Consider the following 16267-nt stretch of genomic DNA (forward strand, 5'->3'; position numbering starts at 1 on the left):
GTTTTGAATCCATGTTATACATCCGTAGTTCATCCCCCTCAGCTCCGTTGTCAACCGCTTCCCTCCGCCATTCGTGTTAGTGTTTTCAGAGCTGATTAGCTTGAATTCTAGTTGGATTTAATTCTAGAAATCACTGAGATTGTGATCTTAGAGTTGCAGAGAATGAAGGAGGAAGAAGAAGGAAACCAAAATCGAATACGACTATCTCTCAATTCTGTTACAAAGACAATGCATATTTCTTCTGCTTTATAAAAATTCCATGCTCACATTGGAGTATTCCCATTCCAAGGAAATGATACAACAACCCCAAGTTTGTCATCTCACATGAACAACTAAATGAGCATTTCTATAAATGATATAGAGAACGAACAGTTCCGATTATAACATTTGTACGGTAAAATGTTGTCACTTCTTAATTCCTTTTTACATCTCAACTAGTGTTGGGTCATCGTTTTGCTCTTTCAACTAGCGAGAACCACTTGTGTTTGAAGAGAGTTGTATTGTGAGATAACAGGTAACTTTCATGATAAGAAAGCAAAAATTGGATAGTTTTGAGACAACAGTTCCCGTTAATTGGCTCTGTATCATACATATCTTCCCGTGTCAGCTGGAAGGTACAAAAGAGAATACCAGATTCCCTACTTGGTAACACTACCTTGATTATGTCCATACAAAAGATGGTCAATCTATCGATGTGCCCGGGACTCCACAGAAACACCCAAGACCATAACACAAAACGCAAGTGGGACTCTACAGAAGCATCGAAGATCATACCACAAAACGCTTCTTCACCACGTAGCTTGGCACAGTTCTGGTTCTGAACAATAAACCTTGATATATACCAAAATAAGAACCAGAGGAATTGAAGTCTTCTCATCACCAAGGGGCTTTAGCCACTTCTTGGAACATATGCTCAAGCTTCTCCAAACTCGTGTTTAGACTCTCAATCTCAGAGTCAAGCATATTTATAGCATCTTTTACTGCCAAAAGTTTTGCCTCCAAGCTCCTCATTTCTTCTTCCGCCTGGTCCTTTTCAAGTCTAGCCTCTTTAAATCTTTTCGATCTTGAAGCAAGACTTACAAGCTGGTTCAGACGGGTATGCAGGAACCCGACATTCATGCCTAAACCCTCAAAGGCTTTCAAAGTCTTATACCAAGTGGTAAAATTGCCTTCCAATGTAGTAACACTGCAGGACCTAATGGCATCTGCAATGTTGATTGTCTCAGAAATTGCTCCAGAAATCAGTTTGCAGTTTAGACCCTTGAGAAGAAGTTCATGGAGGAACGAGTTTTGACTGCAGCAGAGATCATAGTACTTGGTCAGAAGGTGTTTTGAGAACTCAGAATTTATGTTTAAACCATTGACAAGAACATTGAAGTTCTCCATGCTTTTCACTTCTTTGAAAGCGACGTTAGACTCTGAAAGCTGAAGTCCATCCAGAACTTTGAAACCACGATCTTCACTATCATTTCCAGAATGATCTGATATTGAACCAGACTTTGAAGCAAAGGCTATTGCGGTATCCTTTGGAATAGTTTCCATATTCTCCCTCTCTTCCCTTTCACGTGTGATAACATCTCCTGCTTAATTAAATTATAGTTATGATAAGTGAGGCCAAAGAAGTAATAGTTATGACTTTCAAGCCCGTCAGCAAAATAACTAGATGAATTTCAAAACAGCTTACCAGTATCCGCCAGTTTAATAGAAGCATCTAATTTCAAAAGGTCAATATTGCAATCCATGCCGTCTAAATCATTTGATCTAATAATATACACCTACAAGAAGTAGGCAACAAAAGGATTGAGTGGTTAGTACGAATTTCAGAAGTAGAATCTCAAAGCAGTCAAATATCTACATACTATGCTTGGCAGCCCACATTCAAGAAGCATTATGAATTCATCTCTCAGAAGAATCAATCTATATCCTTTCCTTAAAACCTCCGTTCAAGTGAAACCTCGCTTACTGTTAAGAAATTTTAATGACAAGCTCAAAATTCTACCAAGGAACTGCATTATTCCTAGCCTATTTCATTGAATCACAGACCAAACATTCTCATCAATTTCACAATCATAACGGCCTTCCTACCATCTATCTTCTCTATATGCTTTACAGTGAGAACATCTTTGGCTTGCTGGTTTGCAGAGTACTGACCAATTTTTTAGCATAGTATTTTTTTATAACAAATTCGTCAAGTTTTAACTGAAGTAATCTAATGTAAATACTCAATCAAACAAGAAAAGATATCCAGATTCCACACAAGCATTCCAAGAAGGTACAAGTTACTACCTGAAATTTGGACGGGGTGACCAGATGGAAAATCACGGCATCTCCCTCCTGTAGCTTGCTAGCAATTGAAAAACCTCTCCATCCACCACTCAGTCCCACCTTCTCCGCAAGATATTTAGTTTCAAATTTATCCCCATTTTCATCTTCCAAAACAATCGTCTTATCTTGTTTTGGCATATGATCAAAGCAGAATTTCTTGGAAAGACCCTGCCAAACCAAAACCAAAACCAAAGCGAGTGCATATAAATAAGTACATCGTCCTAACAATACAGGCCTTGATAAGTTGATATAACTGCACAAAGTGTGAAGAGAATGAGTGAGAGCTTAAGGTTTACAAGCCAGAAACATCCAGCAACGTGAGAAGGCAGCATGACTTTGAGCTGGATAGGGAACTTAGGATCGAGGGTTGCTTCAACCTCCTTTGCTCTTTCATATACGCTTTTTGCTACGGTAACTCTCTTTCGCTTACGGCTAATGGTAAAAGATTGAGAATCAAGTGTTACTTCACAGTCAATCAAAACAAACAATTTCGACAAATAAAAAGCAGATTAAAAATGTAAATTAAATATATACTGACTGACTGACTGACTGACCTTTCAGGCATATTTGGATTAGCATTACTGCAACTGACTACCTGTATCTGAAAAATTTATTTCGTGTTAGAATATGTGGAGAAATTAAGAAACTAAATTGCTCACTAGTTCAAGTGCATACAACAAAGATGTGCAGAAAATAAACAAGAGCCCCAGCCCAACTTGGAAAAACATTTGTTTTTTAAATTCCAGCTAATTCGAAGGTGTGCGCGGAAATTATTTCCAAAACTAGTTTTTTTGTAATTTTTTTCATTTAAATCATCGAACATATTTCATTTCTTTGTAAAGAGGCTCATGTTTATGAAATTGACCAAAAACATTTCAAAAAGCTTATTGCTTGAAATGGTTAATCTTAATCAGCCTACATGCAATTCAAAATAGGACGAACAAAAACCCAATACAAATATGTATGAATAAATAAATAAATAAATAAATATATATATATATATAATATAAGGTTTTCTCACAATGCTTTCACCAGACTCTGCAAAATCATTAGTAAACAAAACACTCACATTTTACTCACCTTCCAAGGAAAACCCGTTAACATATTACATGTCACAGAGAGAGAGAGAGAGAGAGGACCTTAGGTGGTGGTGGGCAAGAAGAGCTCTGCTTCTGCTTCTGGTCTTGAAGAACAGCCATGGCCATGGAGACACACACACACACACACACTCTCTCTCTCTCTCTAACTTTATGGTTATGGAGGTAAAGAGTGAATAATGGAAAAGATGAAAAGACCGTTCCATGTACTTTTGTCACTCACTCGAGCTAGAGGCTGCCTAATGGAATTCAAACATAATAGGGGCATTTTGGGAACCATACAGGTAACAACAATAATTTTCTAGCCATTTTCAAGGGAACATAATGCTATTCCACTTCCCCAAAAAATTATAAAATACTACTACAATTCCCTCCCAAACATATTTAAAGGATGAGCATGGGTGTGTAATGTTCAAACGTTTGCAGTAGGAACTAGAAACTGTAACTCTTTGACAGTCAAGTTTTAGAGAAATTCTTCCGTCCGGAACTCCAGTTAGTGGTGGGCCATGGAGGTGGTGTGAGAGGACATGAGTGGGGACATTACATAGCGTAATAGTGAGTCTTAATGCTAGGGGTGGGTGTGGGGGTTTTATTGTGTTTGGGCCGCATAGACACGTGGTTCAGATGCCGAACTCTAAAATTTCTTCAAGTCTTGAGTAAGTTTTCACAGCCTTTGTTGTCTTGCGACCTACTGTGAATGGGGGTAATATTATAACGTGGTAATCAAGTTACGATCACATTGAAAAATTCACTAATGTGAATAATGGATCTATTCAATGTATCTTAAGGAATTTCTTGTTTGGAAATATTCTTGGACAGATATTTGGTTGTTTATAGCAACAATACGGCTGAATATTGAAATTTAGAATCGAACGGAGGAGGATATAACTGAAGTAGCATGTAATAGTTGAATAGAATAGACAAACAAATTGACCGAGTTATTTGATCTTACAAATCACAATTGGTTCTATATCATACATTCCAATGCTGGAAATTGCCAAAGAGAAAATCACAAGGTAAAACATTCCTCCCGACTAGCTACTGATGCCTCCAAAGCACACAATTCTGTAGAGAAATTACCCAAAATCTCTGCAGCACTGGCCTATATAAAATTAAAAACCCAAAATGCTGAGTGATAACGGCACAAGATGCGCATTTCTTCCTCACCTAGCTTTGGCATTATATCTTTTAAGTTATACCCAAAAAGAGTAACCAGATTCTTTCAAGTTTTCTCATCACCAAGGGGCTTTAGCCATTTCTTGGAACAGAATTTCCCGCTCCTCTAAACTCGTATTCGGAGTCTCAATCTCAGAGTCAAGACTATTCATGGCCTCTTTCACTTCCAAAACATTTGCCTCTAGTCTTTTTGATTTTGAAGCAAGACTTGTCAGCTGGTCCAGGCGGGCACGCAGGAAATGGACATTCATGCCTAAATCACCAAAGGCTTTCAGAGTCTTATCCCAAGTCGAAAGATAATCTTCCGGGGTAGTGATCTTGCAGGCCCTGATGGCATCTGCAATGTTGACTGTCTCAGAAATTACTCCGGCAATCAGTTTGCTGTTCAGACCCTCGAGAAGTTGTTCATGAAGGAAGGAGTTCTGACTGCAGCAAAGCTCATAATACTTGGTCAGGACGTATTTCGAAAATTCAGAGTTTATGATTAAACCATTGACCTGAACGTTAAAGTTGTCCAAACAGTGCACTTCTTTAAAAGTGACAACAGACTCTGAAAGTCTAAGACCATCCAGAAATTCGGAACCAACATCTTCGCCGTCATTTCCAGACTGATCTGATGTTGGACCAGAGTCCGTATAATAGACTATTGCATTCTCCTGCGGATTAGGTTCCAAATTCTCACCTTCTTCCTTTCCACATGCAGTAAAGCCTCCTGCGTGATTTAAATCACATGTAAGGATCAGAAAAGGTAAGAGTTGTTTATGATTGCGACGCCACTTGCCACACATAACTTGATGAATTTTGAAACAACTTACCGGTATCCATCTGTCTGATGGGAGGATCCACCCTCATAAGAGGAAGACTCCAGTTCACTTCATTTGACCTAATGATATATACCTGCAACAAGTAGGTAGCAAAAGAATGGAGTGTCTCGTACGCATTCAGAAGTAGTGCCTCAAAGCCATAAAATGTTATAGATCTTATCCTTTTTTTCTCAAAATTTCCATTCAGGGGAAACCCATCTAAATTTAAGAAAACAAAATTTGGCAAACTCAAAAAAATGTACACTTACCAACTTATCCTGCCCTTTTTCTTTAAACCACAGGATAAACATTTTCATCATCTTCACAACCATAGTGGCATCCCCGAGATCTATCTTCTATAGTTCTACATTATAGCAACTCTGATTTACAGGATTCAGGTTGCAAGGCTATGATCAATTTAAGGATTTCTCTTTTCCAAGTTTGTCAAGTTCAACTATATGTTACATAATGGAACTTGGAACAAAGGATCAGCACATAAATTTCAAGAAGGGTCCATCAGTTACCTTAAATTTGAAAGGAGTGACTAGATGGAAAATCACAACATCTCCCTTCATTATCTTGTGAGCAATTGAAAACCCTCTCCATCCACCACTCAGTCCACCCTTCTCCACAAGATACTTAGTTCCAAATTCCTTCCCATTTTCATCTTCCAAAACAATCATTGAATCTTGTTTTGGCATATATTCACTGCAAAATTTCTTAGCAAGATTCTGCCAAACCAAAGTCAGTTCAAATGAGTATATCATCCTAATTAGTCAATGTATTCAGATAACTGCACAAATTGTTGACAAGAGTGAGTGAGGCTTACAAGGTAGAATCCTCCAGAAACTTCTGACGGCATCATAACTTTGAGTAGTGAAGGAAACTTATGATCTAGGCTTGCTTCGATCTTCTTCGCTCTTTCCAAAACAGAAGACTGAGCTTGGGAACTATCGTATAAGCTTTCTACTGTAACTCTTACAGGGGCCTTTCGTTTACGACTATTGGGAAAAAAATTGAGGATCCAGCGTTACTTTATAACCATTACAAATAATATCAATACTTAAAAGCAGATTAAAAAGTTAACTAAAAATTCACTGACCATTTAAACATCATGGGATTAGCATTAGCATTCAACACCTGTATTCAAGAACTCGCAAGATATTTCAGTTAGTTCAGTGTATACTGACAAGAAATGGAAATTCCACATCTGTAACTACAAGAATGTGGTGCTCAGAATCTCGCTAAGGAGCGCTACAGCCTGCAGGCCTAAAAACGACACTAATTTTTCGTTGCTTGCATGATTGATTCAATGCGTAGCTACAGATCAATTTTTTTATGACCCATTTTGATTTTTCTACCTAATTTGGCATGACTTTCACGATTCCTAGCATACCCTTACAACATACAAAACATGAACAGAATATTTTACTTCATTACCGTCTGATAGCCATCTGAGATGAAGGAGATTCTATCAAAATCCCCATTTCAAAAAGCTTATAGCTTCAAAATATTAACATTTTCAATAAAATTGCAGAGTTAACAGTAATCATCAAACCATGTAGCATTCGAAACCGGAAATAACAAAACGCCAATACAGAATCGGAGGAAATGATTAACATGTTATTGTTTCTCACATTGCTTGTAGTCGTCGGTTGAAAGCATGGAGGTTTTTGTCCAAACTGCTTTTCGGTTTTCATACCCTGCAATCAATCAAACGGTCAAATACTCAGATTACAAGCAAAACCCAAATCATATCTGAGAGAAACAAATAGAGACAGTGGACCTTATGCAGCGGAGGCTGTAGCAGTGGGTAAGAGGAGCTCTGTTTCTGGTCTTGAAGAATAACCATTGCTTCCTCCATGGGCTCTCTTTCTCTCTCTCTCTCTCTCTCTCTCTCTCTCTCTCTCTCTACTATTGGCGTAGATGTAGAAAGACAGATGTGTACAGAGAAAGGGCAAAAAAAAAGGACCGTTTCATTTCAAAACAATCTTGCTTCAAAATATGGAGCCAATTTTAAAATATAATAGGGAATGTTTGCGAGACATATCCATACTGCATATTTTGACTTACCAAAAAGGAAATAACCATTCAACCTTTTTAATTTTTTTTTATACAAGCGATTTTGAGTGGAGGATTAAAAATTAGGAAAATTAATGAAAGGGGTTTGAGAATTTTGAGTTTTAACGAGAATGACAAAATAAAAGGTAAAATAAATAGTATCAAAATTGACTTTTTAGTGTAAAAATGTGGTTTTTCGTTAAAGTGAACAGTATCGGAGAACTTTTCGTTAAAGTTCCCTTAAAAATCACGTCGGTGTTTCAAACCAATCACGTGATGTCAAGATGCAGTTGTCCTGACGGGATTTCAAATTTTATTATGTTTTTTTTTTTTTTTAAATTTACATGTAAGTAGAACGCTAAAGCGAGATGTTTTAAATCAATCTTGTAATTCTGCGTGGGAAAATATTTTATTTGAAACAGAACAGAGTACGTGTTCTTGCTTGCAATGCAATTTGTGTTCATAACATAAGGTACACCAACTGAATTACATAATTAGATATCTTAACTAGGGAAGGTTTTGTCAATATCCAAAATATAGGATTTACACCATTTTTAGAGAAATTGCCAAATCTTGCTTGCAATGCAATTTGTATTCAAGTATCTGACATGCTATACATTTCATGCTCCAAAGTTTAACACGCCTAAGTTTACTTCTTATACACATTTTTACAATATTTAATAGTTATTTTCTCTTACTCGCCTCTAAGATAAAGACAAAGAAATAGAAGAGTTAACAAATATTGAAAAATTGAAAGAATGTGTGGGGAGGAAAATAGGAGCATCCAAGAGAGTTCACAAGTGTTGCTTTTTGCTAAATTTGAAGTGCTACGTAAGATTTATTTGCTCCAAGAGAGTTACATTTGTGGAAGGTGTGTGAAACCCTTTTCCTATCTACGTTGCTTATATGTAAAAGGGAATAAAAATGGTTCAACATATTTTTTTTTATTGAATAAGATGTTGTATTAAATACAATAAGATAGTACATAGGATAACAGAAAATATATCAAAAAAAATCATATGCTACAACTCAAATCAACAAATCAAATGGTGGAGGAAATCAAGCGGTTGTCAAATGCAAGCTAAGGCTCGTCTGATAATTTTTTCATTTGGTTTTTATTTTTTTGTGCTTTAAATAGTGAGAAAGTACACACAAAAATTTATAAGACATGTATATTGAATGACAGACATAATGAAAATTGAAAACCAAAATTTAGGACAAGTTTTAAATCTCTCATAAACTCATCCCTCTTCTCATTAGTGTAGATAATATTGATTATTCAAAAAAAAAAAAAACTCTCATATATTTGCTCTATCTCAACAATAAAAATTGAATATCAACATTCACAAAAAGGTTTTTAAACAGACCCTTAATTATTAAGTATTTTAGATTATTTAACTTACGAATACACGATATTTACACTAAGAGGGACGAGAAATGAACCACCAAATGCGCTTTCGGATGAGAACTCAGTAGGAGACACTCAACAAATCGAGCATAGAAAGCAAATCTGAGAAAAACTCAAGGAAAATTGAGACCAAGCTCAGGGCAACTTGAGACACAAAATGCTCAGAACGAAAAATAACCGAATTCTAAGTGCATAAAAAGAAAATACAAATCACCAACCATGGTGGTTTGGAGAAGGGAAAAACTGGGGGGCAGTTGGAGGAAAGGATGAGAACCAAGAAACAGGGAGAAATGGAGGGATAGGGAGGAAAAAAGGGGAAGAGGGAGAAGGACGAGGAGGGGTGGGCACTAGGCTACCGCCAACCCCAAGCCGGAGCTAGGGGTCAACGGCATAGAGGCTTTTAGAAATTTGGGATTTTTTTTAGAGAGGGCACGGTTTTTCCATTTGGTTTTTATTTTTATTTTTTTTCATTTTTTGTGCTATAGATAGGGAGAAAGTACACACAAAATTTATAGGACATGTACATTGAATGACAGTCATAATGAAAAGTGAAAACCAAAATGGAGGACAAGTTTAAGGGCTGGTTTGAGATTGTGGTGTTTTTTTTTTTTTTTTTTTAAAAAGTAGCTTATTAAAAATTTGGAACATCTAATGTGTTTGGTAAAACAAAAAAAATGTTTTATTTTTTTTTATTTTTTTTTATTTTTTTTAAAATGATGCCAATAACAGCAGAAAAACATAGAAAAACAGAAGCATGGTCTATCATGCTTCTAAACAAAGTGTTTCTTTTTTCAAAGCATAGTAGTCCGTGTCTGTTTAATGAAATTTTCAAATGGCAAGATTATTCTCTTTGATAATTATTATATCACATTAAATACCATATATATTTTTAGTTATTTAACATATTCACAACAAGTTATATAAAAGTTTACCAAACGCTCAGACACTTTATTTTTTTATTAAAATCACTTTTACAAAAAAAAAAAAAAAAAAAAAAAAGTTTACCAAACACTCAATAACTTTATTTTATTGTTTATTCTTACATAACAACAAAATCAATTTTTCTAAAAGCACAGCAATATCAAACTAAGAGCCTCGAGTAAATAAATTGTTAAGAGAAAACCAACACTCAAAACGAAAGGGTTATTAAACGGACCCTTAATTATTAAGTACTTAAGATTATTTACCTTGCAAATACATGATATTTATACTAAGTGGGAGGAGAAATAAATTGGTTGCAAATTCGCTATTTCCGAGATTTGAACATAAGACATATTATTTACAAGTGAAGAAAAATAACGTTGGACTATAATACTAAGTAGTTATCAAACAAGGCTTTCCATAGTGGTTTATTTGAGTTTGATGTTTATATAAATAAGAAGTAAATACCATGAGGGGTGGATATGCCAAATAACCATACCAACCGAATTACCAACTGTACCATACCAAAGTTGTGCCAAAAAATTTGTACCATTGGTAATAGTACAGTATTTTACTGTACCACACATTTTCGGTACGATAATGGTATTCAAAACCATTACCAATAGTATATTGTACCGTACCACTACTTTCCCAATAAAAAAAAAACCTAAGCCTTCTTGCCGTTGCGACTTCATCTTTTCACTCATCTTGCCATAGACTTCATCTCCGTGGCTTCTGTTTCGGCCACTCTCTCTCTCTCCGCAGTGCATCTCACCTTCTCCTTCATCAAATTGGGTTGTCTTTCTACTTGGCTTTGTCTATCAAGTTAATTTTTGTACAATTTTAAAAAATGTAGAGATGGAATCTAGGAATCTTTGTACTAGTTTTTTTAGGGATGTTGGGTTCGTTCAGCAATTTTCCCATCAATTTACTTTTTTTTTCTTAAATGAATCTCTATGAAATTCTCATAATTAAATTAAAAAGTTTTAGAAACCCAAAGAGAGTGACCAAAATACGTTTGGGCCTTGAATTGGTTGGAAAAAAAAAATCAAATTTTGGCCCAAAAGAGTGGCCCAAAACAGAGTGATAATTACCATTACCATACTATGCCAACCAAACTATTTGGCATGTCGAAATTCGGTATACCGAAAGTTTGGCAAGGTAATAGTATTAGATTTTGTTATATAAAAAATTTGGTATGGTAATTGATACATGAGTTTTGGTACGGTAATTGTACCAATACCACTCCTAAATACAATGAGTGTTTAACAGGGATTACACTCCTTTTTTATTTTTTAATATTTTTACATTTTTTTTTCTCGAACAATCGATATTAGAATTACAGTCTAAAAATCTTTCTCCCTATTTAATAGGGATTACTCTCTCCCTATTTAATAGGGATTACTCTCTAAAAGTCTCCCTATTTAATAGAACTACTCTCTTAAAATCTTTATAAATATCCTAAACTGGATATTTATCGGAACTCTCTCTCTCTAATCATATCCTTAATCTCATATTTCTTTACGATCATCACATATATGTGTAACATAGGCTCATCTCTCTCACATACGATGTCGTCTAAGCATAGACTCGTTCGTGGAGATTCATCTCTCCTACACGCCTAAGCCAAGACATATTCGTCAATGATTTATTCCGATGTAGCACACGTCATACGTATTCTTTTCTTAGAATTACACCAGTGATTTGATTCTTTTTCCCGAAGATATGTAGACAATCAGATCATGGATTCAATCACACCCCCAATCAACTTCATTCTCCCCGAAGTTCATGGGCAATTCCGACTAAATATCGCTTCCGTCAAAGGATTGCGTGAATTTGGTTCCAACAGTGGTGAAAAATTGAAAATAACTTTAAACACAACTTATTTAAAACACATAACAAAATTAATGTGAGGTGACAAATTAATAAGGTAAAACTGAAAGTGTCCAAATTCTCACTTTAGGTACAAGATGAGAATGAAAAAGAAAAACTTGATGTATGAAAATTTAAAAATCATAAAATTTTAAGGTAATAAACCGAGAATACTTTTGAATAAATGTTGTCGTGTTGAAAAATTAAGATTTAAACCCGTGGTAATCTAAAACCCTTGCTCTGTCTTGACTCTTGAGCTGCGTTGAGTTGGCAACTGTTGTCCTCCACCCCGATATGCAAATCTTAAAAGAATTTGGTTTTATTGGTGCATATCATCTCCCCGGACCCCACCCGAAGACGATTTCGTCCTCCCTTCCCGATCGAACCTACTCCTTCCCTTCTCGCAGCGATCTGCTTTTCTCCTTGATTTATTGTCAACAGTTTGGCACTTAGAATTTCAACTTTTGTAAGCTAACTTTTGTAAGCTAAAGTGATCCAGGTACGTACATTTTCTTCCTTTTTTTATTCTCAGATTTGATAATTAATTCTTGTTTATATTATATTGTTTCATAATTAATCATCATGCTATTGCTACTGTTAAAAACTAATTAAACCCATCAAGTCAAATCTCAATGTTGGGAGGGAGGGCGAAAAAGTCAAGCTTGTCCATACCCTACTGGTACACGGAACCCAAAAAAAAAAAAAAGGAATCCAAGCCCACCTCGGAGGGAATTAGGAAAACAAAGACTTAGAGCAAGCCCAACGTTGGGTTTGGCTCGGGGGACAGGCTCGAAAACAAGGGTCCGAGGGTCGGTGGGAGGGCTCCAGCGTGGGCTAGCCCAACCGAAGGTGGAGGCCCGAGCTCCGGGCCCGTGGGGGATTGCCAGTCCAAGAGCCCGAGGTGGGAGTGACATCATGCTGACTCCAGCCTGGCGTCAGCCCAATATTTAATTTTTTTTGTGTCACGCGCGTGCACCCCACTCGCGCGTGGGGGCGCGTAGCCGACACAAAAATCAGAAAAAAAAAAGTTTGTCAGTTACCGTTGGGAAGCCACGTGGCTTCCCACAGTCCGTTAGATCTCAACGGTTACTTAATGTGGACCGTTCGATCTCAACGGTAAAAAAAAAAAGAAGTCAGATTTAATATCCACCGTTCGATCTGAGATCAACGGTGGATATTAATATTCTTTATAAATAAATAAATAATGAAAAAATAGTTTTAAAATTTAGAAAAGTTACCGTTGTGACACGTGGCACAATCTGGAGTGTTGGAATTCAAATTTTTTTATATCCAACGGCAGAGATTAATTAATTGAATAAAAATTTTAAAAAAATTGTAAAAAATTCAAAAAAAAATCTGAAAAATTTGAAAAAAATTGTAAAAAAAATTGTTTTTACTTTTCTATAAATACCTTCTCATTATCATCTACCTTACACAACAATTTCATATTTTCTCAACTACTTTCAATCACATTCCTTTCTTTGTCTCAAAGTTTGAATCCATTTTTTTCAACAAAATGACCACTGGTGCAGGTACGAATTGGTCGTTTATTGAAGATGTTGCGTTGTGTACTAGTTATCCGAAATTACAAATAAAATTATTTTGTATTATTTAATAATACTTCGGATAATAACACGTGGCGCAACGAGAACGATTAAAAATCTTATCCGATATTACAATTAAAATTATTTTGTATTATTTTATAAAAAAAAATACTAATATTTTATTGCCTATTGCCAGGGCTATTGAAGTGTAACGGTGGATATGCAAATTTTATTGCCAGGGCTATTTACTGTTCATTAAGAGCAGTTACTGTTCATTAGGTGGATTGAATAGTGCATTGCCAGGGGGAGGGCTCCAACGCTGGAGTTGCTCTTAATAAACAGATAGATAGCATGGCACATACCTGGGAGCCTGGGATTGGGAGGGAACTAGTTCAAGTTCTAGCTTTTATTTTCAGTTTGCTTTTTGCTCCATTTCTAAATTTAATTTTTCTTTTTCCAACAACGGCAGGGCGATAGAGTGGTGATGGAAAAAAAATTGTGTGGGGCTTGACATGTTACTGGATGTGTTGAGTGGCACTACACGGCACTCATAAATTGTCATGTGTTAAACTTAAATATGATTTCTTATTTTTAGTTTTATATGAAAATAAAATTAAAAACTTAAATCATTATTTCTTAAAAAACTAAAATGGTAAAAACAAAATTCACAATCCCAGTTAAATCTACCTTCATCTGCGAACCCGCCTCTCTTCTCTCGTCGGCACCGGTGATCTGCAACGCCGTCAATTCTTCCTTGCTCTTCAGGCTCTCCCTTCTCTCAACTCTGTCTAATGATTACTAACTCGTTCAATTTTACATCTATAGTATACTAATATTTGAAAATTGGAAACGACAAACTACTGGCGAACGAAGTTGGCTTTGAGAATTGGGTTCTTCTCTAGAATTTATATTCCCTTCCTTAATAATAATTTGATAATACATTGAAATAATGAGAGTTTTTTTTTTTTTTTTATTGAATTGAAATAATGAGGTTAATCAGAAACCTAATCCAACCACTTCGGTGGAGAGATTTAACTCTTAACATTAACTCACTTCTTACAAGAATTCTCATAAAAGTCGAATGTATAGAGGCACAACATAAAAATGAAGGGAAATCATTTGTACACCATTTTTTTTCATGTGCATACTGTGTTGATTTTGTCCGTTGATTTTTACTTTATTCGATTTAATAGTTAGAAATGTACATATCGAAAAAAAAATGCGTTGAAATTAGTCCCAAAACTAAAATTTTGGTCCAAATATACTTGGAGCAGAATCAGCATGCGCCTACAAATACAGTTGATCAATCAAACTCTTCATTGCAGCAAAATTATGAAATCAACACAAATTATGTTACATGCTTATTTTCTTACATAAAGTTAAAAACTCTGTATTTACATATGAAGTGACGATTGGGACTCACTTACAGAATGCTAAACGCTCTGCAGTGCAACACTATTTCCATAGTAAGGGTACTTGCACAAAACCGAGAGAAAAACAACGAAAGCTTTTTTCTTACCCTATCACCAATTGTATACAACCATGAGTGTTTCTCTCTTATCACACTAGAGCAACACATGATTGTATATACCAGTTGCAGCTAAAGTTTTTTTTGCTTTAGAGGCCATGGCAAGAAAACCTAATTGAAGAACAAAACAATCCTTTTCATCATGGCCACAGCTTTTTCATTAGTGGGTTGGAGCAAATGGAATACATGGTTCTCCTCCTTTGTTTTCCATACCTTTACAACCCCTTTCCATCCACTCCTTCTCAGTGCCATACTATAATACCTTCCCCTATCATACAACGAATCTTTCTCAGCAACAAAAACCAGCACATTTTGACACCCCAAGTCCTTCAGTTTCGGATCCTTAACCGGGTTGAAAAGTGGATCATCGGTTCCACTACTCAACGGGTTCAAAAAACGCCACAGACCAACCATATATAGTCTTACAATTGGTGGCATTTTTAACTCTGCCCCACTAAGCTCTGTCCCCCAGAAAAATGGATGCACCAAGACTATCCCATTGAGCTTGAACCCAGCTAAGCCCTCTGTGCCCACTTTTAAAGCCATGTGGTGTGCTATGTTAGCCCCAGCGCTGTCGCCAGAGAAAAACACACGCGTTGGATCTGCATATCTCTTCAGCCACTCTTCGGAGCTGTTTCCATCAAAATGTGAAGCAACCCATTTGAGAGTGGTCCATGAATCTTCGTAAGCAATAGGCAGAGGGTGCTCCGGGGCAAGCCTATATTCAACAGAGACAGCAACCACATTGGCCATGGCAACTAAGGAGTTGACATAGTTGTGATAAACTGGAGAAAAGGCACTTTCAACACAGAAGCCGCCTCCATGAAAGTAGACGAGAAGAGGGAGCTTGTGGGCTGAGTTGGTGGTGGAACTGGGGAGGTAAAGCCTCGCAGATATGTTTTCCTTATGTGAGATCACAACGTCTTTTGATTGCACGCCAGTTTTGGGATCGAGCGATGGAGGAACCTTTAGTTTACCCATGAAACGCTCAATTGTACCATTTTTGTATATTCTCATGAAGGGGAAGAAATCATACGCTATTTCATCATTCATGCTCGGCGTGACGAAAGAGAGGAGAAAAATTAACACAAGTATGGAGATTGTAGGCATTTTTCTTTCTTGTGGTTGTGGAGACAGTTGAAATATGTTGGTGGGTGGACGTGGTGGATTCTACGTTTTAGATTCTATCAACAATCCGGTTGGTGATCATTCCAACAATTTGCGTTTCTTGTTATGCAAGTCATGCATATGTTGGCTTCAATGAGGGCAAATACTTGTTAAATATACCATTTTACATATTAAAAGCTAATTTTACCCGGAGCCCTTAATTATGACGTAGTATTAATATCATTCCACTTAATGTGTGCCACGACAGGGCAAGGCAGTTATGCGGGAAGGTATGTGGCTGAGAGCAGTTGCAATTGGTGATTAGTGATGTTGGGTAACTCGGTGGTTGTGGTTTGTTGGCGGTTGTCTAATAAACTAGGTGGTCATGGTTCAATCGGATGGTCGTCGTCCCTTTTTTGGTAAAT

General features: G+C 36.4%; 3 protein-coding genes across 4 annotated transcripts; all 3 read right to left on the reverse strand.

The window, feature by feature from the left end:
• Positions 1-314: 314 nt before the first annotated feature.
• On the reverse strand, positions 315-3643 carry LOC137726754 (B3 domain-containing protein Os01g0234100-like). 2 transcript variants are annotated; one of them, XM_068465712.1, is made up of 5 exons: positions 3465-3643; positions 2622-2757; positions 2287-2493; positions 1685-1775; positions 315-1580 (listed from the first exon to the last, which is right to left on the reverse strand). In XM_068465712.1, exons 1-5 carry the CDS (start codon positions 3626-3628, stop codon positions 877-879), a joined length of 1302 nt encoding a protein of 433 aa, XP_068321813.1. In that variant the 5' UTR covers positions 3629-3643; the 3' UTR covers positions 315-876. The 2 variants fall into 2 exon arrangements, with proteins under 2 accessions (XP_068321813.1, XP_068321812.1); XM_068465711.1 differs by lacking the exon at positions 3465-3643 and adding an exon at positions 2880-3338.
• A 715-nt stretch (positions 3644-4358) lies between these two features.
• LOC137723850 (B3 domain-containing protein Os01g0234100-like) lies at positions 4359-7265 on the reverse strand. The gene is made up of 7 exons (XM_068463006.1): positions 7188-7265; positions 7039-7104; positions 6504-6541; positions 6231-6402; positions 5926-6132; positions 5414-5495; positions 4359-5310 (listed from the first exon to the last, which is right to left on the reverse strand). The coding sequence occupies exons 1-7, from the start codon at positions 7263-7265 to the stop codon at positions 4658-4660; spliced, it is 1296 nt and encodes a 431-aa protein (XP_068319107.1). The 3' UTR covers positions 4359-4657.
• A 7369-nt stretch (positions 7266-14634) lies between these two features.
• Positions 14635-15968, reverse strand: LOC137726974 (probable carboxylesterase 12). Its single transcript, XM_068465921.1, has one exon. It carries the CDS (start codon positions 15843-15845, stop codon positions 14847-14849), a length of 999 nt encoding a protein of 332 aa, XP_068322022.1. The 5' UTR covers positions 15846-15968; the 3' UTR covers positions 14635-14846.
• Positions 15969-16267: the final 299 nt, after the last annotated feature.

This window comes from Pyrus communis, chromosome 2 (genome assembly GCF_963583255.1).
Source record: "Pyrus communis chromosome 2, drPyrComm1.1, whole genome shotgun sequence".
NCBI classification, from domain to species: domain Eukaryota; kingdom Viridiplantae; phylum Streptophyta; class Magnoliopsida; order Rosales; family Rosaceae; genus Pyrus; species Pyrus communis.

Excerpts from the sequence above, each read along its gene's own strand:
- LOC137723850 (XM_068463006.1), bottom strand. The coding sequence starts at position 7,265 with ATGGAGGAAGCAATGGTTATTCTTCAAGACCAGAAACAGAGCTCCTCT. Across the intron at positions 6,542-7,038 it reads AACCGACGACTACAAGCAAT|GTGTTGAATGCTAATGCTAA; the intron begins GTGAGAAACAAT and ends TCTTGAATACAG. Across the intron at positions 6,133-6,230 it reads TTTCTGGAGGATTCTACCTT|AATCTTGCTAAGAAATTTTG; the intron begins GTAAGCCTCACT and ends TTGGTTTGGCAG.
- LOC137726754 (XM_068465712.1), bottom strand. The coding sequence starts at position 3,628 with ATGGAACGGTCTTTTCATCTTTTCCATTATTCACTCTTTACCTCCATA. Across the intron at positions 2,758-3,464 it reads CTTGCCCACCACCACCTAAG|CCGTAAGCGAAAGAGAGTTA; the intron begins GTCCTCTCTCTC and ends TTTTACCATTAG. Across the intron at positions 2,494-2,621 it reads TTGCTGGATGTTTCTGGCTT|GGTCTTTCCAAGAAATTCTG; the intron begins GTAAACCTTAAG and ends TTGGTTTGGCAG.
- LOC137726974 (XM_068465921.1), bottom strand. The coding sequence starts at position 15,845 with ATGCCTACAATCTCCATACTTGTGTTAATTTTTCTCCTCTCTTTCGTC.